The following is a 26,681-nucleotide window of genomic DNA, read 5'->3' as shown; positions in this document are numbered from 1 at the left end:
TAATCTAATCTAACCAATGGATTAGGATGGAGTTGCCTCGTTGGGATAGAAATCTGTTCCAGGACAGACAGAAACCCTCAAGTCATTTAAGTGCTGTCAAATGTCTCTAATGCTCATGCTCCCTCTCTCAGAGTCCTTGTTCCCTGAGTCTTAAACTGTTGGTGATTCTAACTCAATTCACACACACAAATGTGGGTGCTTAGTTATTGAATATTATTCTATCTGTTAAAACATTCACATTTTTATAGGGGTTTTCTATTAACCTAAAGGGAATCTTTAATCATAGAAGATTCTACTTGGTTTGGTTTGGTCAGGCTGGCTTTTTACCAAATCACAACAAATGGGTGTTTGCTTTTCTCCCTCCACGTTGAGCAGGCCCTGTGTTATGTTAAGCAAGGTTTCCACTGATTTAGGAAGATGATCTATCAAGAGCAGAGCAGACTCCTTGACTTCCTTTCTCAACAGTAGGGAGATGGGACCTGTGAGCAGTGGTTGGCTGCCAAGTCCCCTGCAAGAATGAATATTCTCTCCAGTGGGCAAAGCATCCATGATTTGGTCCTTCATTTCCCATTTCCTGTCTCCACTCAAGGTTTGTCTTTCTACTTTCTGCCACTTGTACACAAAGCTCTCCAATGCTAGCACCTGGAGTGGGGGTATGAACCAACTGGATGTTAGATAGCTATGTGCAGGACCTCTGGAGTCAGGCAGGTAGGGTTCACTCCATTCTTATTAGAATGGCAGTGACTTCTTCACTAGCAGAGCTAGCAACAATGCCTCAGTGTCAAATCTATCATATATTACAGTTTCCTGTCTGAAGAAGAGATGAGGGGTACAACAGGGAGGAACAAGATGGGAGGCAATGCCACTCGAGTGGAAAGGAGCCCTGGGAAGGAGGAAATGAATAGTAAATCTTTTTCCAATTAAGAAAAATGAGAGTGGAAGCAAAAAAGCTCCAGAGGGCACTTTTGGGGGAGGGAAAGATCGTAAAAGGCCTGTTATGAAAATCCATTACCCATAAATTTCCCCACATTAAGCAGAGCCTGTCTAGAGAGGATGTTGAGAATTCACTCAGCTGACACAAGAAATGTGACTTGATTTAGCAGCATCCACATGCCGTTTACCGTTTCTATTGGCATGTCTGCAATACCACTTTCCCTTGCAGAGATCTCCTTTAATTACTCACAGGCTTGTAATCTCCATTTAAGGACATCTTGCTTTCATTTTCCAATCGCTTTATGTCTTTTGTCAGATATCTACCGATGTGATAGTGGTACCATAATTTGAAGCTCAACCACGTGAGATTATGGACTTTAGTATTACATCACATGAACATTTCAGATTTGGGGGTGAGACTTGAACTTCTAGATCACTCTAAATATAAGACTCATCTAAAAGGAGTTCATATTTTTTACATTTGAAGAAGACAATGGAAATTCCTCTTTCTAGGAGATTGTCTTCGGATATGAAAATAACGTGCTTGTTTATATACCTGTGGTCAGATGTCATTGCATCCAACTCAGCCAGTAGAAATGTGGGAATATCCTTACATCCTGCTCTGGAGCAGGTGTGATTCAGTTGCATATCCAGATCTAGACCTCTATGCAAGAGAAAGAGCTAGAAAAATATAGTGCTGCCAGCCATCGACACCTGGGTCTGAAGTGTTTCCTAATGTTTTATTTTCTTTAAACGACTAAGCCCAAGGTTTATTATTCACATCTACTATGCACATTTAAGCAAGATTGTCCTTTACTAGATAATAGCAGTCAAAGAACAGCTCCAACTCAGATTTTACTTTTGATTGACAACATTTTTTAAAAGCCTAAGTTCATTGAGGATCATATTTATTTAAAATTCTTCTTTTTTTTTTTTTTCTTTTTGAGATGGAGTTTTGTTCTTGTTGCCCAGACTGGAGTTCAATGGCGTGGTCTCAGCTTACTACAACCTTCACTTCCTAGGTTCAAGAGATTCTCCTTCCTCAGCGTCTTGAGTAGCTGGGATTACAGGCGCACGCCACCATGCCCAGCTAATTTTTTTTTTTTTGTATTTTTAGTAGAGACAGGGTTTCACTACGTTGGCCAGGCTGGTCTCAAACTCCTGACCTCAGGTGATCCACCTGCCTTGGCCTCCCAAAGTGCTGGGATTACAGGTATGAGCCATCACACCAGGCCTATTTAAAATTCTTACTCATTATTTAAGACTCTTACAAACAAAGAATTCTAGGTTGGGGGTGAAGAAAAGGTAAAGTTCATGAAAACCCAGGTAATAACTGGGCTTATCTTTTTTAGTCACATTTATACCAGTTGAATCTTAAATAATGATGGAAAGGGAGGAAGGAGCTTGGTTATTTTATTTTAATCATCTTCCTGGCCACTTAAGCATTCATAACCCCTTTTCATTCATTTCCCCTAAAGTTTAATTCAAGTAACTAAGTCAGGAGCAATAGATATCTTCTCCACCATCAACCCTGTCTTTCCTTACATATTCTTTGTAAACATTTATAAATTTAAAAGTGAATGTTTGTATCTGAGCAAGCTTATTGATTTAATAGGTTGGGGTAGATGGGGTGGTGCAAATTCTGTCCCCGTTTGTGGCAAGATGAATAGATTTTAGTTTATCTTAGGAAACTGTCAAGGAATTATCCTTCCAAAATCCGTATTTACTGGGGTTGGCAGATGCATTATTTGTTTTAAAAATAAATGTGAGAAAAAGAGGAACTCAATAAAAGACAAATCCAGTTTCTGTTCATTTTATTTGTACTGAATATCACAAACAATTTCTGGACATTTTAAAATAATATGGCACCAATTGAAAAAGAAATTAAACATTTATCTCACACAAATTATAATCTCAAGAAATGTTTGGAAAAGCTTGTGCTTCCTCTGTTGTTATAAACTACAGCTATTCATATAAACATAGATGAATCTCAAAAACATAATGTCGAATGAAAGAATCACAGAATACATGCAGTATTGTTATGTATAGTTTTTTTAAAGGCAACACTGAAAAATACATTGTTTAGGGATGCATACCATGCTGGTAAAACTACAAAGAAAAGCAAGAGAATAATTCAGAGATCCTAAAATTCAGGGTAGTGCTTATTTGGAGGCATTTAAAAAGAGATAGGTATGCGATTGAAGAGGAGCACATAAGGATCCCTAACAACTGGTGCTGTTTAAATTGGGTAGTAGGCACATGGTTATGTGTCTGATTATTCTTTAAAGTAGTTTTGTACACAGCTGGGCATGATGGCTCACGCCTGTAACCCAGAACTTTGGGAGGCCAAGGTAGGCAGATTGCTTGAGCTCAGGAGTTCGAGACCAGCCTGGGCAACATGGGGAGACCCTGTCTCTGCAAAAAATACAAAAATTAGCCAGATGTGGTGGCACACACCTGTAGTCCCAGCTACTTGGGAGGCTGAGGTGGTCAGATCACCCCCAGGAGGTCGAGACTGCAGTGAGCCAAGATTGTACCAGTGCGCTCCAGCTGGGTTACAGAGGAGACCTTGTCTCAATAAATAAATTAATTAATAATAGTAATAAAACAAAGTAGTCATGTACTATACATTCGTTTGTAGGTACAATATAAGTCATGATAAAATCTTTTTAGCTTGAAATAATAAACCCAAACAATTAGAATCCATCATTTTAAAATGTCCTGTGAATATGTGCATAGATTCAGAAATGAGCCTATAAGCTTGGGAATCTGCCTGCCCTTGAGCAGGACCATTCTAAGAACTGTCCTTTTATAACTCAGAGTCAGAATCAGAACTCTCAGTACTCCCTGGGTGCCTTCTAACCATACAGGACCAACCAGACCTGATCTGTTTGTTGGACAGGATGTTCCAGTCATAATGATGCTAAGTACCAGACTGCTATGGTATGTGTAGACACAAGAAGAGGATTTTATGTCACTGTGTACTCTGTTCTGCAGCACGTTTCCCCTGTTAGGGTCTGTAATTATAGAAACTCATCCAATTATGGGATGTCACCATTGTATAAAGCAAATGTTGGGCTGGTGGTGACAACTTGTGAGTACATACATAAGAACACTAAAGCTTCCAAGTACACAGTGTTTTATTATTGAGAACCCAAGTATGGCTGGTATGCAAACTTTAGTGACTCTCAAATTATGTCTATGTATGGGGAGATGGGGTGGGAGAATGGGGAATAAATGAAGTGGGAAATGCTTTGCTTCCTGAGTAACTTTGTTCCAAGTAATATATCCCCTTGCGTGCTCTCACCCCAGGAAAAGGCATAACACTGATACAGCAATGAACCCCACAATGAAATAATACAGCACATTTCTATGAACATTTTTTTTTCTTCTAAACCAAGAGGGCTTTCTTTCACTCTCTATTATATTAATAACAGACCAGTTGACTATGGACTACTTACTAATCAATGTCTAAATATATTCTGATATGAAAAATATTTTTATTTTCCTGATTTTTTTTTCCTCCATAAGTTTTAATGCCTGCCTTTTAAGGAATCCAAGGAAAAAAATTCAGAGTTGGATTTTATGTGAATTAAATGAAACCACAACATTTTGCAGACACCACATATAAACAAAATCATATTTAAGAGCCTGGAATGTTTCTATAAACTTCTTTTAACTTTCAAACATACAGTAAATCTGCAAGGCAAATATGACTCATTTCAGTAGCTCAGGATTTTCCCTCCTGATCACAGTATGGTCTGAGATTTTGCTAAGAATGTTTGAGCAATTTATAGAGCTACTTAGATATGTTTTGAGAATGTGCTTGCATTTCATGCTATGAAATAAAATCCCTGGGGGTTTTGGTATATGAAAAAGAATAATGAAAGTATGTGTGAGTCATTTTGCCTCCAAATAGTTGATAAGCATGTTTCCAACCTACATGAGGTTTTAACTTTTTAAGTTGGATCCCATATTAAGACCCAGGTTCAGACAATGCCATTAGCAGAACCAATAATGATGGGAATCAAATCAAAGTAATTGACTAAGAAGTCATCCTTTTTTGAGGCTGTGAGCCTCAGGCATTCTTCTTCGGGGTGTGGCCTTTATGGGGAGTGTATAACTGCAGAAAGCTGGGGACAGGATAGTGTCCTGGATTGAGTATCTCAGTTACCTGCCTGAAATCTCCATCGCTCAACACCGCTTTCTCTCAAAGGACTCCTTATATGAGTGCAAAGACAGTGGAATGCAGAAAGATTAGAGCTGATCTTGGGGTCCAGTCAACTGTCTACTGGCCAGTAAGTTACTATGAATTCACAAATGGTGAACTTCAATAGCATTCCTTCTGTGAGTGAATTTATTTGATCTGTTGGAATTTTGGGTGCAGAGTTCTTTTTCAAAATATAGGAATATGGCAGAAACAATTAAGGAAAACAGACTTGGAAACTTTGATCTGAATAGAGTCCTCTTTAAGTCTTTTATAACTGGGCTTCACCACAATACTTGGAGCCTTTTGTTTTCTCTGAGGCTTTTTCTCACTTAACCTGTGGGCCTGCATCTGTGTCTGCATTTGTGTGTGTGCTTATTAAGCACAGGGAATATTGAAGAACACAAAAAAGGCTGAAGGTGACAATTCAAAGTCTATCCACTGGCACTCTTGTAATCTCTTTCAATACAGCAATGGTTGTAGTGGTGAAGATTTTGAAAGAGATTCCCAAATTCATGTCCACACCAAGTATTTTCTGTAGTCTGATGCATAGTTGTCTCATGTATGACTGTTTTTCATATATGCACTGGTTTATAAAATACAGATTCCTTTTTATGCACTATTGAATTTATAGATATTTTATAAAACATTTTATCAATAGATAACAAAAGTATAAGCAATTGTCATGAGATCTTAATTTTTTCTTAATATTTTAAAAGGATCCTCATTCTTAAAATGTTAGAAATTATTGCAATACAAGATATAGAAGATTACATCTTTTCTCTAATCTTACCAGTTAGCAGTGGACTATCTTAGTGTATGTTGACCCAGCTTGGCTATTTGAAAGGACAAAGCATGGGAATGTAAATTAAAACAACTCCTGTGGCTGGGCGGTGGCTCACGCCTGTAATCCCAGCACTTTGGGAGGCCAAGGCAGGTAGATCGCCTGAGGTCAGGAGTTTGAGACCAGTCTGGCTAACATGGTGAAACCCTCTCTTTACTAAAAATACAAAAATTAATTGGGCATGGTGGCAGGAGCCTCTATTCCCGCCTACTCAGGAGGCTGAGACATGAGAATCACCTGAACCAGGAGGTAGAGGTTACAGTGAGCTGAGACTGGGCCACTGTACTCCAGTGAGATTCTGTCTCAAAAAAAAAAAAAGAGAGAAAAAAGAAAAACAAACAAACAAAAAACTGCTGTGCAGAATAATTTGATCTGATCTTTTAAATTTTAAGTTTACATGAACACATACTATTTCACTTCTCAATATCTACCCTAAAGAATTACTTGCATTGTGCAATAGGGGAAAAAATGAAAGAACCCAAAAGGTCTTTCTATACAATGGTTAAACTGTGGTATCCCATTACATAAATGATGAAAATAAAGGTATGCCCTACTGAACTGATTTTGACAAGTCCTCAAACATATTATTAAATCTTTTTTACATGGCAAAATAACTATATTATATATCCCACATATGTAAAAAACACAGCATTGCAATATGCAAATCCAAACTTGATTAACTATTTGGTTATCTAGGTAATTACTCAGAGTAGTGTGATTATCAACATAAAATAAGTAAATATTTGTACTCTCTATAGACTTAAACTGTTATTTTTCATTCTGAGTCTTTAATGCTCCTAAACATGTAATAAAATCGGCACCCTCCCCATAAAAATGTCTATTATTTTTTCGCTGATTTAATTTTTAACATGGCTTCCTGATAAGAGATCGTTTTGTTAATAAAATACTATTGCCATGATTTTACTTGAATCTTTAAGGATGATGTCCTATAATCTCAAACCAGAAGACACCAAAATGGAGAAAAGATAAAATGAAGGGAATAAGAGCAAAATTCTTTAAACTACGGTGAACACAGAGTAAAAATCAAACAAGACAATCTATACTATAGTTGAGATGATAATAAGAATTTTGCCAGTGTTGCAGAAGTTTTGAGAAATATTTGATAGGGAAGCTGGGGTGGGGGAACACTGGGGCAAGAGGATAACTCGTGCCTTGCTCCAGTGTCTTGCTAAGGAAGCTTCTGCAAGTTCTGCTGTCTCTCGTCTGGCATACATTTAGACCCTGGCCCATCCAAATGTAATAACATCTCAGTGATCTCCTCATTTGCCATGTCTGCAAGACTTTAATTTATTTGAACTTTCTATCTAAAAGGCACAAACTATAACATGGTTATCTTGTTACTTAAGTACACTGAGGCAGCAGGGCCTGGTGTTAAAGACCTAAAATATCTTTGGTGTAAAAGCCACAGCATTAGAAGAGAGCTTTCCCATTGCATATATGTTTTTTTCTTATCTTGTAACACCAGGACCCTTAAGCAGTGGTTCCAGGAATGGAAGAAAAGCTAGTCCTCTCTACTTTTTCATACTCACACAATCGAATAACATCATGTGATTATGATGGACTTTTACAATTCTTTGCATTTATTTGTCAGTGTGTGAACACACACACACACACATACACACACACACACACACGAGATTATGTCTCTTTCTCCCAAATATCCAGTGAGCCATGTTGCTGTCAACTGGCCTTGCTGCAGAAAGGTCGACTGTACCTTTCTCCAAGTGTTTGTGCCAAAAGATGAGCAAAAGCAGTTACCAAGTAACAAAGTAGAATAAACCTTCTTCCAACCAGCATAGGTGGGAAGTTCATGGATTCTGGTCAAACATTTTATTTCATAGAGAATTACTTTATAGATCATTTGTGGACTACCAGTTTAAAAAAAAAATAGATCCACAGTAAAATGCACTTGATTTAAACTCTATTAAACATAATTCAGTCATTCTCAGATGATTCAGATAAACTTCAGAATCCCACACTGCTTCTGAATCATCTGGGAACATCAGTGGCTTTGTTCTGTAGCATATGGCAGACAGGTTAATACTGGCATCTGCTGAATTTTCACAGAAGGAACAAATGGATTATTATGCTCTTATTACAATCCAGTGGTTGGTCAGGTATGATTTTTACTAGTCAGCAGCATTTCAAAGACATTTAAATCTGGCGTGTGGAAAATCAGAAATGTCAACATTTTGTCTTTCATGAAGCATGAAGCAGGCCCTGTGCTATCATTTGATATAGTAAGGATCCTGTGTACTTGTCTTTTTGAATAAATTCTGCTTTGTGGTGAAATTAGCTTTCATGCATTACGGGTGTTAAATTGACAATTTGTCAATGATCATCAAAAGCCTGTAAAACTAGCATACTCTTAAACTCAGAAATTAAACTCAGAAATTCTAACTTCTGAGAAGTTTTCCTAAGTAAATAATTGAACAAGTGATTAAAGTGAGTCTATAATAACGTCCTTAGCAGCACTATTTATAAGAAGATATACAGTTGAAAACAATCTCAAATGTGCCTCAGTAGAAAATTGGTTAGACTGTAGTAGATCCATGTAATCATTATGTATGTGTATACCTAAGTGGAATACTGTGTTGCTATTGAAATTATATATTGCTAATATGTTAAAAATAGTCATAAACAAGGTAAATTAAAGAAATGGTGTATGAAATGATATGTATGACATAATCCTATTAAGAAAGAAAATGTCTGTGCATGCACAGGAAAATGGTAGAATATATCACATACTCATCATGTTCAATTCTGGGTGGTATGATTCTAGGGAGTGGCTTTTAATTTCTACTTTATATATTTTGAATTGTTTGGTTTTAAAAAAATTTTATGTGTGGGTAGCTTTTAAAATCCAAAAGAATGAACAATTGAGGGTATTTTTTTTTTCAATTTTGGAAGAAAAGATAATAAACCTGTGGTGTAGGATGGGAATGTCACCATGAGGGAGAAGCCGAAAAGCTAAGAAATGACTGTTTTGCGTGCCTAAGGCTAATTAATGTAGGGAGCCTCAGAGCTGAAGAATTTCCAACCCTATCAGGTCATTTGGCATGGACACAATTTTACCTATAAAGTCAATTGATATGTTCTTGAACCAGCAACTGGACATGTTATGATTGAAAATGCCATGAAACTATTTTCGTTCTTTTTTTTGTTCTTAACTTTATAAACAGTCTTAATATCTTTCTTTATTAGTAGTCATAAAAAGATCCTTAGAAATTTTGCCCCGTGATATGGTTAGACTTTATGTCCCTACCCAAATCTCATCTTGAATTGTACTCCCCATAATCTCCACGTGTCAAGGGAGAGACCAGGTGGAGGTGACTGAATCATGGGGCAGTTTCCCCCATGCTGTTCTCATGATAGTGAGTTCTCACAAGATCTGATGGTTTTATAAGGGGCTCTTCCTTCTTCATTTGGCACTCTAGTGAAGAAGGTGCCTTGCTTCTCCTTCACCTTTTACCATAATTGTAAGTTTCCTGAGGCCTCCCCAGCCATGCTGAACCGTGAGTCAATTAAACCTCTTTCCTTTATAAGTTACCCAGTCTCAGGCAGTTCTTTATAGCAGTGTGAAATGGACTAATACACTCTAGTAGCTGTGTATCCTAGAAAAGGGGCTCCAAATGGAGAATGATTGCCTATAAACTTTAAGCTGTACCGAGCAAGAAGAGTCAGAAGAGACAGTTGGAGATGATCAGTTGTTCAGGTCGCTCCACTGAGAAATCAAAGATGAAGAGAGGTTACATGTGATGTGGCCTATGTGGCAAATCTAGTTCATGTCAGAGCTAACAGCCAGCAATATCCAGCCATGAAGCCCAGTGGGTAGGTGAAAGGAGAAAGATGGTAACTTCTCAAAATAGTGGGAAATTAAGGACTTAAGGTTATATTCCATTAAGGGGACGGAGGAGTTTTGCTTTTAGGATAGGTGTATAAGTTCGTTTTCACACTGCTATAAAGAACTGTCTGAGATGGGTAATTTATAAAGAAAAGAGGTTTAATTGACTTACAGTTCTGCATGGCTGGGGAGGCCTCAGGAAACTTACAATCATGGAGGAAGGGGAAGCAGGCACCTTCTTTACAAAGCGGCAGAAGAGAGAAGAGTGAGGGAAGCAGGAACTTGCCAAACACTTATAAAAGACATCAGATCTTGTGAGAATTCACTCACTGTCATGAGCACAGCATGAGGGAACCACCCCCATGATCCAATCAGCTCCCACCACATTCCTGCTTCAACACCTGACACCTAGGGATTACAATGCAAGATGAGATTTGAGTAGGGACACAAAGCCTAACCCTATCAATTGGGATATCCCATATGGAGTTTTGTGCCTCTTGCTTGTCTTGGAAGAAGGCGGCCCCAAGTAATAGTCATGACCTCATGGCTGATCCAGAGATGTAAAAAAGCAAATTGAGACTTCCTGTTTTGATTAGTTTGGGAAGCAGTTATTAAGGACTGATTCTCCCTGTTGTGGTTAAAGCTGTCTACCAAGAAATAAGCCAAAGGAATATTAGGCCAAGAATCTGAAGGGTGAAGCCAAACCACTGGGAAGGGCTTTCTACTGCAACTACAATGTGATTGAATTAGAAAGGAACATTCGAACCATGTCATGTTGTCACCTTAAATTCAACAAGTCTAAAATTGAACTCATCTTTCCTCACGAAGCGGCTCCTTAACTGAACTTTCCTAACAACAGGAAGACACTGCAGTGCAGAATGCTTTGCCACGACATATCTGTCTATTATTTCATTTGGTTATCACACATAAGAAAATTTAACTCTAAAATTTAACTTTAAAAGATTAATCAAAGGGCTGCAGATTAGTAAGAGACCAATTCTAAAACCCAAGTTTTCTGAATCCTAATCTAGTCATCCATTATCAACTATATCACACTGCCCCCCTCCATATTTGTGAAGTAAACCAGCCCATTTTATAGAATTACTAAGTGACACTTTATTTGTATTGGCTTTTGAGGATTGCACATGAGCAGATTTTGGTAAACATGAAGTCAGATTTTCTCAAGTAGCAAAGAAGAAACCAACCAACCTTTGGAATCATTAATCCTGTTTTTTTATGAGACACCTCAGTGAAAAAAACATTCATAACATTCTTATTATTGAAGTCAAAAGATGACACAGATGAAATAAAGTACTGACTCTAAGCCTAAAAATGCCTAGTTTATAACTCTAACATGAGCAAACCATCATCAGTTATATTAGATTAATATATGGTATAAGTGGTATGGTTCTGTTTTGTTTTAATTTGCAAATTATTTTGGCTTTGCAATGATGTAAGAATTATAAGCATGTTCTAGAGAGGTGCCATACAATATTGTACCTATAGTTAACAATATGGTTAATAATTTTTACAATTTTAAAGTGTATTGTACACTTTAAAGTATGCCAACAGGGTGAATTTCATGTTAAGTGTTCTTACCACAATTTTAAAAAGAATTGTTAGCATGAAATGTTTACATATCTGGATTTCTATTTTGTAGATATGTAAGTAACATTGTAATAAAAACACTGTAACTCTCCAGTACAAAAAGCAGCTTGCTACACAATGCAGCCCCACACCCATACCCAACCCATTGGGTTGGTCAGCACCCATCCTTTCTTGGCACTCTGTATCTCAGTACACATTCTACCTTCAAAAATAGCTAAGTCAAACATGTTCAAAATAGCTATTTCCTCTTGAGTTTGAGCATCTGCAGTTCCCCAGCCCCAATTCTTTATTTGGAAATAAGTATTAGGAGAAACATATCTAGCATAGTGATATTGATTTGTAATTTCCTCAAATAGACATTCACTTTAGATGACTACAAAAGCTAAATAGAGCTCAGGAGCTCGAGACCAGCCTGGGCAACATAGTGAAACCCCATCTCTTAAAAAAAAAAATACTAAAGTTAGCTGGGTGTGGTAGTGTGCACCTGTAGTCCCAGCTACTCAGGAGGCTAAGGTGGGAGAATTGCTTGAGCCTGGGAGGTCAAGGCTGTGGTGAGCTGTGATCACATTACTGCATTCTGGCCTGGGTGACAGAGTTAGACTCTGTCTAAAAAAAAAAAAGAGCTAAGTAATATATACACATGTGAAGTCCTCTGTGTCTCTTCTGCCTTCCTCAGCCCATCGACATCTATCTAAATACACACCTGCGGGCCATTGTGATGTGTCCAGCATGGTGGTGGTATGATACTAAGGCATGTTTTAGAGCAAAAGAGGGGGGCCTTAAAGGGAGCTGCCACCCCTTCAAAATGCACTGACTCTGAAGCATCCTACCAATTGTCACTAACACTTTCTCTCTCCAGTGAAAAGGAACTGGAGGGAAAAACAAAATCCAAGCAAAGAAGATATCCTACTCCCAATTTTAATAATAATTATTATTGAATATAATATTTAATTTTAATATTTATTATTTAATATTTATTATATTATGTTTATTATAATTATTAAATAAATTTAATAATTTTGGCTTATTAGCACCAGTCTCAGTTTGGTAGTATAACTTGATTCTTTTCTGATCTTCGTGACAGTGTCTACACAAATAACTCATGCAACATGCTATATCTTTTGAAGTAAGCGTTTTGATTCTTTTTGGTTCAATACTTGGGGTCCCTTCTTCTAAATCTTACATGCTGGTAATCAGCTTTGTAAAGAATTCCTAACCCAAGGCCAGGCCTGGTGGCTTATGCCTGTAATCCCAGTACTTTAGGAGGCCGAGGCAGGCGGATCATGAGGTCAGGAGTTCGAGACCAGCCTGGCCAGTTTGGTGAAACGCCATCTCTACTAAAACACAAAAATTAGCTGGGCATGGTGGCACATGCCTGTAATCCCAGCTACTTGGGAGGCTGAGGTAGGAGAATCACTTGACCCCAGGAGGCGGAGGTTACAGTGAGCTGAGATCGTGCTGCTGCACTCCAGCCCGGGTGACAGTGTGAGACTCTGTCTCAAAAAAAAAAAAAAAAAAAAACGGCTAACCCACAGTTTCCAAAGGAACTTGTTTTTGTGTAGAATGTTTTAGTTTAAGTTGTTTTTTGGTAATTGTAAATTATCTTCTGTAGCTATTGGATTAATGCACTTCACATAGTTAAAAGCTTGAAAGCTAGCTGACTAGGTCTCTAAACTTAAGGAACTGAACCATCCTTTTAGACGTATGTGGTTCATTAAGCAGTTAAGTTCAGAAAAGGGCTCAGGGCTGTTCCTGCCAAGAAGTTGGTGGAGACATTTGGCAAGTGGCATGCTCAAGAGGTTGTCTTTGTAATGTTGCAGAATCGCCTACCAGAGGAATGATGATGATGAAGAGGAGGCAGCCCGGGAACGGCGCCGCCGAGCCCGACAGGAACGGCTGCGGCAGAAGCAGGAGGAAGAATCCTTGGGACAGGTGACCGACCAGGTGGAGGTGAATGCCCAGAACAGGTACTCTCCTCTTTGGGACAGGGAATTTCTAACTAACGTGTTAGCCTGTCTGTTGAATGGAATTTGTCAAGCAAAGCATTCCTTTCTCAGCCCAACTCAACCCTTTTTCAGTCTAACTTGTTGAATTATTTGCAGTTATTTTAGGCAACTAATCTGATTAGATAGGCAATCTGATTTAGACATTAGGACACAATATTCTATTTCTCTCCACCCCGTTCCCATCTCATAAACATACCCCACTTGAAGGCTTTTATTTCATTTTACAATCTAGCATTTGTTTAATAACTATGGTGTGCTATATCTTGTGTGTGTATATATATATATATATAGATAGATAGATATATGTGTGTGTATATATATTTTTTCTGTTTAATTCTTTTTTTACATTTCAATAGCTTTTTGGGAACAGGTGGGATTTTGGTTACATGGATAAGTTCTTTAATGGTGATTTCTGATATTTTAGTGCACTCATCACCCGAGCAGTGTACGCCATACCCAATGTGTAGTATTTTATTCCTCACACCCCTCCTACCTTTCTCCCTGAGTCCCCAGTGTCCATTATATCACTTTTGTACCTTTGCATCCTCATAGCTTAGCTCCCACTTATAAGTGAGAACATATTGATATTTGGTTTTCCATTCCTGAGTTACTTCACTTAAAATAATGGTCTCCAGCTCCATCCAGGTTGCCATGAATTCCATTATTGTGTTCCTTTCTATGGCTGAATAGTATTCCATGCTGTGTGTGTGTGTGTGTGTGTGTGTGGTGTGTGTGTGTGTGTGTGTGTATGGTAAGTAGCTTCTAACTGGGGAGTAGGTATAGCAAAGGGGAAATAGGTATAATTTCTGGGGTTCACTAACCGACTTTGCTCCCAATTTGACCAGATATATTTATAAATGATATATATATATATAATATATATATATATATATATATATATGTATTTATATATACACAACACATTTTCTTTACCCACTCATTGGTTGATGGGAATTTAAGCTGCTTCCATATTTTTGCAATTGCAAATTGTGCTTCTATAAACGTGCGTGTATATTTTGCATATAATGACTTCTTTTCCCTTGGGTAGATACCCAGTAGTGGGACTGCTGGATCAAATGTTAGTTCTACTTTTAGTTCTTTAAGGAATCTATACTGTTTTCTGGTGGGTTATTTCTTTAAATAAGAAAAAGTATTTACATTTATTCTGTAGGGTATTGCTATCCATTGTGAACTGAAGATATGTTAGTATAGTAGAGTTCTCCGTGCCTACCATTAATAGGTAACACATGAATTTTTAAAGTAGGCATGAATTGCAGATGTCTTCTTTTTTCCAGGATACAGCCTGAATCAATAGTCTCTGATCATTATAATATTCAACAAGATACAGAATTCTGCTTAATTTAATGTGATTATTCAAACACAATGAGTTTGCTATTACATATTTTCTCATTCAGGCCCTGGTAGAAATCAGGGAAGTTGAGAATGCCTAATAGGTTCAACTTCTTCAAAGAGGGCTTTTGCAGCAGAAGTAAGGTCACATGGTTCATTATGCTAATGGTTAGTATATGTCATTTATATGCCCCAAGGTCTAAAAAAGATGAGGATATTTGAGGAGGAAAATGGAGAAAATAATTTTAATTTAAAACCATGGACTGATTATAATGGTTACACTATATAAGATCTCACATGTGGTTTTGGTTTTAGTTTGTTTTACTTTGTTTAATTCAGTCTGTTTAGAAAATTCTAAAGGGAATGGGTCCCGGCCTCCTTAACCCAAGTTTGGGAGGCTGTATTAGAAGGTTTCTGAAAGCAGTCTTGAAAATGTTGGCCGGTAGCACAGATATTGGTTACCCTTTCCCTCAGTAAGTAGCTTCTAATTGGGGAGTAGGTATAGCAAAGGGGAAATAGGTATAATTTCTGGGGTTCACTAACTGACTTTGACTCCCAATTTGACCTTTCACTAACTGTATTTCTTCAGTTAAATGGAAATAAAAATTATACCTTTCTCCTAAAAATGCTGCTAAACTTAAACTATGTAACAATGCATGTAAAATGCAGAGTGTCTTACACATAGTAAGCACTCAATAAATTTTCACTGTTACCAGATTCTTAACACGGGAGGGCAACATAGTTATTCACTGCCTTTTCTATTTTCAAGCTGAGAGAGAAATAATAGAGTTTTAAAAATGGCATTTTGATGCCTTTCCTGAATCTTGTTATTAATGAGTGGTCAACAGAAGCTTAAAAAGTTACTGCTGGTCTGTAGTTTTCTTGCTTTTAAAATCTTGCTTTTCCTTGTGCTTCTCTTCTCATATTTGGCTATTATTCATTATTTCATGCTATTGATCGAATTCAAATTCTTTTTTTCTTAGAAAATCATATTGAGGTTTGAGAATGTGTGATTTATCTCTGATATATTAGTTAGCCACAAGAAGAATAAGTCTTCTTGGGGCTAAACCACTCTAACTGGCATTTGATATCTACTGGTGATTGTGGTCATGATTTATAAATAGGCAAAGAAATGTTCAATACAGTTTGTTGGTTTCTTAGCATAAGAGTACTTTAATCTGGCTAGCACTTTGGAATTTTAGTGCCTTTTTAAAATTATTAGAATTCAATTGATCCAAATGCTCTCTCTATAGGCTTCCCCTTCAATTATAATTTTTTTACATTTGTAGGGACATTTAATCCTTATATGTCTAATTTCCTGGAGGCAGTATCCTGAAGCAAAAGTAAAGGCCAAGAAAGTTTTAAAGCTAGTTTTTACTATGCCAGTTTTCGTTGTTAAATATGAAATGTGTTTTTCCAAAATTAAGTGAATTTGAACTTCGAAAGGGCCAAGTTTGGTCTGAACGATGACATTTGATGGAGTTTCTAAACATTGAAAGACAAATTCTTCCAACTCTGGTCACAGTTCTGGTATCACATGACTGGTTGTTTCCTGCAAGTAGAAACCAACACCCTGGCTTGGACAGTGTCCAGCATCCTGCAATAGTGAGGGAGGTGATGGACAACAGTGTAACTTTTGGAGATTTTTTTTCGTTTTTAAAATAAATGTCAAATTTAACTGCCCTTTTTCCACTGTAGAAAAGATGGACAAGAAACCTTTTATTCATGGAAATCTTGACAAAGAAGGTAGATTGTGTATACATTAGTTAGGGTAATGCTGGCTGCTATAAAGATTAGTACCTCCAAATTTTAAGTTTAGTGCAGTAACACTTACCATTATGCATATTTCCGTCTAGTTGGTGGAACCAGCCACCTGTCTTCTTTTCTCTTGTGATTCTCAATCCCTAGGGCTTGGCGCTTACTGATCTACCAACAGACAGAGATAGAGAAGACAGGGAGTGCACCTCTGTTTGTTCATCGCCTTGGTTGGGTACTTTGTTTACATTTCATTGGCAGTTATTGGTCACCTGGCCCCGCCTGGGTGCAAAGAAAGGAGATGGTGCAAATTTAATCCTTGAGTGGTGATCACTCCCCCCGACTATGGAAGGAGGAGCAGGAATTGTAAGGGACACTTAGATGTCTCTTCCATTGGGGTCATTGGCATGAGTGTGGAATCTCAACACTGTAATGTATATTTTCTTCCTCTCAAAGTACCTTGGGAGCCTCCAATCCAGATCAGGAATTCTAGATGACTTGGTGACATGTGAGAATACTACATGACATCGAAGGAATTCACTTATTATTTCAGTTTGATCCTTAAGTTTGAATTCCCCAAGTAGCAAGTCCAGAAACAAAGATTTGACTGCAAGTCGTTTATTTGTAAGGTGATGCTAGGAAACGCTGGTGGGGGTGTGGGAAGGTGAGACACAAAAGGGAAGGCCACCAAATAAAGGTTGCATGACCAAGCACATCACCACTGGGTATCTGGAGCTTCACTCCACTGGGAAACTCTGAGGTCCAGTGTGGAACACACACCTCGGAGTTTTCCAACTCAAAAAGTGAGGGATGCTGAGGTATCTAAACCCTAAGGCTCATCAATTTTTGTTTGAAAACTGCTCCCAGGGGTCATTAATACCTAAAGCACTTCTGGCATGTGGAGTAGACTCCAGTGCCAGAGAAAGGCTTGCACATGCTGTCAGCTGAAAGCCAGGCAGGCATGTACTAAAATGGTAACGTACTGGGGACACGGGCGGGCTTGGCACTACTGGCATCTGCTGTAGTCCTGGGTGGCACAGGCTGTATGAATGCTGCTGACTGATGAATGAGCAAGCTGTCTTTGGTGTTGTTCTTTCTGTTGTACAGTGTGCCTGACGAGGAGGCCAAGACAACCACCACAAACACTCAGGTGGAAGGGGATGATGAGGCCGCGTTCCTGGAGCGCCTGGCTCGGCGAGAGGAAAGACGCCAAAAACGCCTTCAAGAGGCTCTGGAGCGGCAGAAGGAGTTCGACCCAACAGTAACAGATGCAAGTCTGTCACTTCCAAGCAAAAGAATGCAAAATGACACAGCAGAAAACGAAACTGCCGAGAAGGAAGAAAAACGTGAAAGTCGCCAGGAAAGATACGAGATAGAGGAAACAGAAACAGTCACCAAGTCCTACCAGAAGAATGATTGGAGGGATGCTGAAGAAAACAAGAAAGAAGACAAGGAAAAGGAGGAGGAGGAAGAAGAGAAGCCAAAGCGAGGGAGCATTGGAGAAAATCAGGTAGAGGTGATGGTGGAAGAGAAAACAACTGAAAGCCAGGAGGAAACAGTGGTAATGTCATTAAAAAATGGGCAAATCAGTTCCGAAGAGCCTAAACAAGAGGAGGAGAGGGAACAAGGTTCAGATGAGATTCCCCATCCTGGAAAGATGGAAGAGGAAGACAAGGAAAGAGATGAGGCAGAGAGGGTAAGGTTGGAAGCAGAAGAAAGAGAAAGATTTAAAGCCAAGCAAGACAAAAAGATAGCAGATGAACGAGCAAGAATTGAAGCAGAAGAAAAAGCAGCTGCCCAAGAAAGAGAAAGGAGAGAGGCAGAGGAGAGGGAAAAGATGAGGGAGGAAGAGAAGAGGGCAGCAGAGGAGAGGCAGAGGATAAAGGAGGAAGAGAAAAGGGCAGCAGAGGAGAGGCAAAGGGCCAGGGCAGAGGAGGAAGAGAAGGCTAAGATAGAAGAGCAGAAACGTAACAAGCAGCTAGAAGAGAAAAAACGTGCCATGCAAGAGACAAAGATAAAAGGGGAAAAGGTAGAACAGAAAATAGAAGGGAAATGGGTAAATGAAAAGAAAGTGCAAGAAGATAAACTTCAGACAGCTGTCCTAAAGAAACAGGTACAGTAAACATTTTGCACCAAATGTGTGATGCCTGTGACTTATGAGAAATGTAATGCACATCTGATTTGGGACTGAGGCCACATGCATATAGCTCACATGCTTGATCATTTGGCAAGCTGTTCATTTTTTCAGGCCATAGCAATACACAAGCATGCGGCAATTGATTGATGGCTGAATATTCAATCAACCAACTTTACTGGGACAGCCAGTAATTTGGCTGTCCAGAAGACAGAGAGAAATTGATTGCTCTGTGCTTGATTGTATGAATACCAAAAAAAATGAATTAATCCAAAGCTGATAAATGTGGTGGTGGTGTGTTGGCTTCTGATTCTGCACCTGCATCTAAACTCATTCTTTTAATTATCTTTCCTCTATCCATAGGTCTGCATGAGGCAAGAGGCCCTTAACTCCTTACCTCACTCATGGGTTTGATGTTGAATTAAAACAATGATAAGAGCTGGGGTGGGAAATAGACAGGAAGAACAATGGTCAGACATTTCATCTTAAGAAGGCAAAAACAGGCTGGGCGCGGTGGCTCACGCCTGTAATCCCAGCACTTTGGGAGGCCGAGGTGGGCGGATCACGAGGTCAGGAGATCAAGACCATCTTGGCCAACATGGTGCAACCCTGTCTCTACTAAAAATACAAAATTAGCTGGGTGTGGTGGCATGTGCCTGTAATCCCAGCTACTCAGGAGGCTGAGGCAGGAGAATCACTTGAAACCGGGAGGCAGAGGTTGCAGTGAGCCAAGATTGTGCCACTGCACCCCAGCCTGAGCAACAGGGCGAGACTCCATCTCAACAACAACAAAAAAAAACAGAAAGAAAGAAAGAAAGAAGGCAAAAACAAACCCCTGGAAATTAACTGGTAATAAAGAGGGGAAAGGAACTGGTTGGAACCTTTCCTTTAAAAAAAGTCAAAACCCTGATTTGCCAACATGTAGACCTCAGCTTAATGTAGACTTGCAGAAAGCCATTAATTTAGGGTAGTATCAATTTATAATTGACTGGTAATTAAGAGCATACATGCTTCTTTATTATCTGGGTGACACAAATTCATGTGGCCTGAGGAAGGGTGGAAATAGTAGGGGGAAAATGTTTGTAAGCTTTGAGAAAGATTTTTTTCTGTCTGCAAGGCTGCATTAAAAACGCTGTACCTAATCACCACCACCACTCCTAAAAAAAGAAAAAAAGAGATGCTTTCACATTCACCTTTCCAGAGCATATTCTTTGTCACTAAGCCTGCACTGCACTGAAGGTGTCTTTAACTCCTGCTTCTGTACAAGAGGCTCATGAACAAAGCTATAATTGAGATCATGAGCAAAGTGCACCAAACCACACACGAGGTTTGTAAACACACGAGGAGTGCCACATCATGCTAGATTTCAGTAAGCGCAATGGCAGGCACATGAGAAGATGCTGGGGTGGGAAGAAAATAGCCCACCTTGCTGTTTAGAACCACAGTGCTGTGAACGCTGAGACGGCAGAAGAAAAGCCATCCCATGCAGCACGTGCAAAGCGATCTGAGCACCCTGTCACTCTTGTAAACTAGAAAGGGCTTCTTTTACTTGTGTGACCTTACCATTCTTGAAAATAAAAAGGGAGAAGAGAAGGGAGCTAAAGTGCAAGCTAAAAGAGAAAAGCTCCAAGAAGACAAGCCTACCTTCAAAAAAGAAGAGGTAAATATGATTGAGAAGTAATGATCGTAAAGCAACCGAAAAAGCAGTCAGTGTTCCAAGATATCTCAGGTCTGATGATCTCAAAATTGTAACCCCATATCCAGTGTATTTCAAGCCATGACTCACAGCTTAGAGTGTCTCAAAATTAATTAAATGTATCAGTCAGCATTTTTTAAAAAATGAAACGGATAGAAAGCATCACAGGGCACTGTAGGTAGTAAGTATTGCATTGTCATGTAAATTGTCTTTTTTTCTGTGGGACGCCATCAAAAAGACTTGAAAAACACTGCTGGAATCAATTTATCCCGCTTTCTGTTCTTCTGAATGCTAATTTTTTTTTTCCTTGAGCCATTCTACTTTCATTTCAATCATGAAATATTTCCAACTGGCCTTGATTAATGCTTTAACTTTTCAAAGGAAAAACACCCATACACATCTCAGTAGAAAATTTGATGAACTGAAGATGATATTTGATTTTCAAAAGAAAAGTTTGGCCAAATGTTCTGCATTGCATTTCTGAGGCACACACAGGAGCGGGTGCCAGGGTGTTTGACTGTAGGTAAGTGAACAAGGAGCTCTACAGATAGAATGGCACAGGGTTTGACAGTAGTCAGAACACCACATCAGAACACCTGATTGCATTTCAACTTTGGTGCTGTGTTTGCCCCAAATAATCTTAAAAATTGTGACTATATCGAATAAGTTCACAAAACTTACTAGAATGTGGTGAAACTGAATTATCAGAAGTAGGAAGACCCGAAGTTCTTCGCCAAGAGACCGGTGAGGTGATTTGTAGCCAACAAGCTCCAACCCACATGGACTGTTGCTACATTTCTCTGCCTATCATGGCATCTATTAAGAAAGCTAAAAATCTTAAACAGAAATCCATATTTAGAAAACAGATGACCAGATTAAATAGGGGGTGGATTATTTTCTTAAATATGTTTTGTCAATTTCACGTGAAAAATGAAAACCCCTAGTTCATGTTACATGTTACATTTCGGGAGCCTGAGGCAGGAGAATGGTGTAAACCCGGGAGGTGGAGCTTGCTTGAGCTGAGATCCGGCCACTGCAGTCCAGCCTAGGCCACAGAGCAAGACTCTGTCTCAAAAAAAAAAAAAAAAAAAAAAAAGATGTATGTTCCTCTGTTTCTAATAGAAGTTGCGGTGGTTTGGAAGTGAAAATTGAATATGAGCACAGGCCATATAAAGGAAGGAGAAAGTGTAAATGCTAATAACAGGAAAACTGCATTTAGCTCTCATGAGGCAGTCAAGGAAATCATTCATTGAACATGTTGGGAAACACTTTTCATTTGGTGACCAAATGCCTACAAATTCATTTACAAAAAAGAAAAATGAAAGTTACCTCAGAACTAAACTCAGAAATATGTCCCACATGGGTTCTTGTAGTGTTTCTTCGTGAATGTCTTTATAGAAAGAAGTGGGCATGAAATGATGATTCAGTAATTAAACACATGGGGGAAGGGAGGCTGTAGAAAACACTGGAGTCTATATTTAAAATTTCATTCAGTTCACTAAAATGGGATTTGTTTTTACTGACCAAAGCTTTCTGTACCTATGTAGAGTGTCTGAGAACTAGAAGGGCCCATCAGTTGCCACTCGGATGATCCTTTTGTCTCTTTTCAGATAAGGCCCCAGTTCAACAGCATCCTTGGTGTCAATCAGATACTCCCAGGAATGACTGAGCCCTGCCCTTTTCCCCAGTTGCCCCTCAGCACATTCCAGCCAGTTCCAAAACATTTGGCCTGTTTTTGACACAAGGCCAGATAAGCTACTCAAACTAGTTAAAAAAAAAGAAAAAGAAAGAAAACAAATCCAATCTATGTTCCTTTTTTAACATTGTGTACATAACCTGCCGGTCGAAAGACTAGGTTTTCCCTTTCCAGCTAGTTGTGTTGTTCCTTTATGTAGACAGCTTTAAATCATGTTTACATGATTCAGCCATTTTAAACAACCTCTTCCTTTTTTTTTTTTTTCCTTTTTGTTCAAAGAAAGAAAGAAAGCAACTAAAACCTTTCCTTTCAAGGATTTATGCAGCATAGGATAGGGCAATCACAAGTAAACACAAACATCACGTGAGCCTTCTTAGAGAAAACATTTCCAGAAATCACTCCAATGTCTTTAAAAACACACAAAATAAAACCTGTACTTTCTCCACTGCAGTTTAACTGTGGCAGTGAGTTGCAGACAATCACCAACATTGAAACTTAATTTAGCTTTTTTTCTCTCCTCACCAATTATAAAAAGTCTCTTTTTAGTTCTTCATGCAGGAGCTATTTTATTTCTTTTCTGGCTTCTAACAGGAAAACAGTTTTTAGCAGAGCTGCTCCTGAGGTATTGAAAGTGATGTTTGTGTCATGCGGATCAACCCTTCCCAAACATTAGTGCGCCTGCAAATCACCTGGGAGAATTAATTCCATGAGAATGCAGAATCTGATTCCATGAGGTCCATGTTGTCCGTGAACCAAACTTTCAGTAGTGAGGAGTCTAGAAGACGTCCATGTTATAGAAATTGAACCCAGGAAAGGATTTGGGGCTTCTGAAGCTAACAAAAGCACGTTACACCCAGCCTGAGGAAATAGTAGCTACACCCAGCTCTTGTGGCTATTCTGGAACCAAATAATGCAAAATATGCTCGAGACACATCTCAGTCCTTGCTCACTTGACTTTCTGAGTGTCTCTCTGGCACAGGGGCCTGTCACTTGAATTCCCATCCCCCACCTCATCCCCATGTGTTATTCCACTGGATATGCCAAGTATCTAGATTTCCAAAACTCAAATGATCACATTTGGCCAGAGCCTTTCTTTTGAGTATGCTAATGTTATCTGTGTATGAAGCACACAAACTCTTTCAGGATACATGGCTACCTATTAATCCTTCAGCACAGATGTTCTCCATGGTAACATTCTGACCTATAAGATCTAATGCCTTTCCCGGGGGGCTCAGAATCCCATGAGTTTGGGTTAAATCTGCCATAACATCTAAAAAAAAAAAATGTAAAGGCTCTATGAAATTACTTTATTTATTCATTTCCCAGAAAGAGAAAATAATTTTCAGTTGAACTCAAATCGTCATTATTACATTGACAATGTTTCTAAGGTTTTCCATAAAGAATATAAGCCTGCCATCCACTGTAGCCTTTGCCAATAAAGGCAGAGCTTGAAAAACAGGGAATTTTTTTTCTATTAGACATATATCATCTTACAAATCTACTTTAAACACTTTTGGGACCAGTAAATCAGATATAATACATTTGGGGAGAATGGACATTTTTCTGACTGCAACATAGGAGAATTGCGTTAAAAGGAATGTCTCCATGCGTCGTGCTCCACAGACCGTGAGCTCCTGCTCAGAATTTGTTTCATGGTTATCCCTAAAGTGGGTTTCCCTCACATTTGGAGCCACAGATAATTCTTAACCAGAACATAAACTCCAGTGTCTGGGTTTTGGGGCTAAGTCTAACAATGGTAGGCCAAAATGAGAATATATTTTGTTTCCTCCTTCCTGTCCAATGAATACTGATGTATTCTTGGGCAAGGACAGCCATCAGGGAGTCACACTGAAGGTGTCATTCAAGCCATGAGCTTGCTCCTTTTTTCTGAAGCCTCTCATGACCCATGAGGAGCCAAGAGGGAAATGACAGGATGAAAAATTCAGAAGGAATCCTCTGGTCCAACCACATTTTTTCACGTTCGTGGTACCAGCATCCCACAGCAGTCAGGTGATTTGTCCAAGTAACACAACTACTTTGTTGTCAGCACTGGAGCCAAAAGTCAGGTTTCTTGATTTACAGACAAAGCTCTTGGAGAGAATGGCAAAGTACAGCCCCCATTTTCAGTGTGTCCAAGGGACATCCTAGGTATATACCCCATGGTGAAAGATTGAAGTCTTAACTAACTAGGACAGCATAGTAGTGAATCCCTAGTAATTAATCAGATAATACCCAAAGAAGACAAATGACTTAAAACTTATCAATGAAGAGCAAAAAACTGTGCTCTGCTTTGTAAAACATGCACTTTAGGCCAAGTGTGGTGGCTCACACCTGTAATCCCAGCACTTTCGGAGGCCGAGGCGGGTCGATCACTTGAGGTTAGGAATTTGAGACCAGCCTGGCCAACATGGTGAAACCCGTTCTCTACTAAAAAGTACAAAAATTAGCTGGGTGTGGTGTTGCATGCCTGTAATCCCAGCTACTCATGATGCGAGGCGGGAGAATCCCTTGAACCCGGGAGGCGGAGGTTGCAGCCAGCCGAGATTGCACCACTGCACTCCAGCCTGGGCAACACAGCAAGACTCTGTCTCTAACAACAACAACAAAAAAAATGCACTTTAGGAGTAAATCTTCACAGGGTATCTGAAGAATCGGTGAGAAGAGGTGAGTGATCAGGTCAGGATAGAACCTCCTAGGCCACAGCACCTAAAGTCCTGAGTTCTTACGGCCTACCCTTCCTCTGTGGGTTCCTTTAGAATGCTCATGCTTTGTAACTGTCTTGAAAAGCATCATTGTGAATGCACCTCACCTGTTTTCACGTGCATCTTTTAAGAATGGATGAGATGATATAAGTGAAGTAATTTGAATTCCTTTACCCCTCCCCCAAAAAAGCTATGTAAATTCATTTTACTTTTAAATAATCTGTCTCATTTACTGTAAGAAACACAAAACACACAAAATAATGAAAGCTAACACCTGCCCTCCATATATCATCTTCCTGTGTCTCCCACCACAACCACAAAACTACTTCCAGAGAACTAAATTTTTATTGACAATGGAAATCAAGGTAAATCCTGGAATTTTTCCTATTCCATTCTAACTTTAATGGTTTAGATGACTACAGACATGTTCTCAAGGACCCCACATATCTTTGGATCCTCCTGCTAAAGATAGGGTTAGTAAGTGTCCCGTCCTTGGGACATAATTTACTCAGTTGATTAACATACTGGTCTTTGCCAGAATTGGCCTGGCAGATCTAGTTAAACTGAAAGGTTTCCTTTTCTTCCTTTCACATGTGTGTCTTTCTCACAGATTCTCTCTCCATCCAGGAAGAAACCCGTCTAAGCAACGTGGTCATTCTTCCATCAAAGCCACCCTAATAATTGCTCTTCCCAGTGGGAACTGCAAACACCTACTTTTACATGAAGTTCCTACAACGTTATGGTTTCCAAACAATAGTACTACCACTGCTCTTGAAAATAAAAACCCCAGTGAGATCAGGGATGATCTTACCTTCTTAAAATTGTGGTAAAGGTGTTTGTTCACAGGCTAAAGGACCATAGCTCTCTAAGAATTTCACCTGATTCCAACTCTACCGCATCTGAGTGGTTTCCTTCTGAGTTTTCTGCCTTTCTAACAATTTTGGGTCTTATTTGATGACACCAACCAAAACCTAATAAGATTTTTCTTGTTCTGTTTCTTCCTGATATGTACTGTTGGTTAGATCAAAGATGAAAAGATTAAAAAGGACAAAGAACCCAAAGAAGTTAAGAGCTTCATGGATCGAAAGAAGGGATTTACAGAAGTTAAGTCGCAGAATGGAGAATTCATGACCCACAAACTTAAACATACTGAGAATACTTTCAGGTAAGAAGTAGCAACTAGTTAATAGTAACTGTGTTCACATGCAAAAAAAATTTAAAAATGTCAGTCTTCCCATCCTGTGCTTCCAGACAGAAACGTGCTAAACAGGCAGCATGCTTTTGTTGTGAGGTCATTAGCCATTGTCTTAGAGATACTCAGTCAGCAGGACCAGTTCTCATATCACTAACAGAAGACCAGCAGTCACCGCTCAGACAGGGCTTAGTCTGCTTTTCCCATTATTTTGAAAGGCAGATCATGCTTGGCATCCATGTTTTTGTTCACTGACCTTTTGTGAGATGAGTGTATTAGAAAACACTATGACTGGGATTCATATCATTCAATGAATCTCTATATGGTCTGACCACCTTCCTAAGAGACCTTTCTCAGTACCATTTTCAAGAATGCGTTTTCTAGAGGTTGTAAATAAATACTGCGTAAGACTAAGATTGTTTTGTGGTGAAATACTTGGGAAACATTGAATTAAGCTAAATTCATCAGATTTCTTTACCACATGACTTTGAGAGCCCTTCATGCTCATTTGCATTGGAAGTCTCTAAGAGGGAGTGAGAGGGTATGGACAGACTGCTCTATTTTATACAGTTTGGAAAAACTCTCTTGTATAGCTTGAGCTTTCCCCTCAACATAACCCCCTACCCTATCAAATTGAAAATCTGGGCAACTGATTATCAGACAGATGAGACCAGTATATTGAGGTAAATCCTC

At 39.0% G+C, this 26,681-nt stretch overlaps 1 protein-coding gene across 8 annotated transcripts in view; it reads left to right on the top strand.

The window, feature by feature from the left end:
* The window catches only part of CALD1 (caldesmon 1), a 236,683-nt gene that overhangs the window by 179,009 nt on the left and 30,993 nt on the right, over nucleotides 1–26,681 (top strand). For 5 of the 8 annotated variants that reach the window (XM_033194671.1, XM_033194670.1, XM_033194672.1 and 2 more), the window contains 4 exons: nucleotides 13,278–13,424; nucleotides 17,676–18,681; nucleotides 20,285–20,362; nucleotides 25,819–25,961. In XM_033194671.1, coding sequence (XP_033050562.1) covers nucleotides 13,278–13,424; nucleotides 17,676–18,681; nucleotides 20,285–20,362; nucleotides 25,819–25,961 — 1,374 coding nt within the window. The remainder of the gene's footprint in view (nucleotides 1–13,277; nucleotides 13,425–17,675; nucleotides 18,682–20,284; nucleotides 20,363–25,818; nucleotides 25,962–26,681) is intronic. The other 3 variants (XM_033194675.1, XM_033194676.1, XM_033194674.1) reach the window with 2 other exon arrangements.

Source organism: Trachypithecus francoisi, unplaced genomic scaffold (genome assembly GCF_009764315.1).
Source record: "Trachypithecus francoisi isolate TF-2019V2 unplaced genomic scaffold, Tfra_2.0 Lachesis_group4, whole genome shotgun sequence".
Lineage (NCBI taxonomy): Eukaryota > Metazoa > Chordata > Mammalia > Primates > Cercopithecidae > Trachypithecus > Trachypithecus francoisi.
Note: the sequence above shows the minus strand (reverse complement) of the source record. Positions and strands in the feature narration are given on the sequence as shown.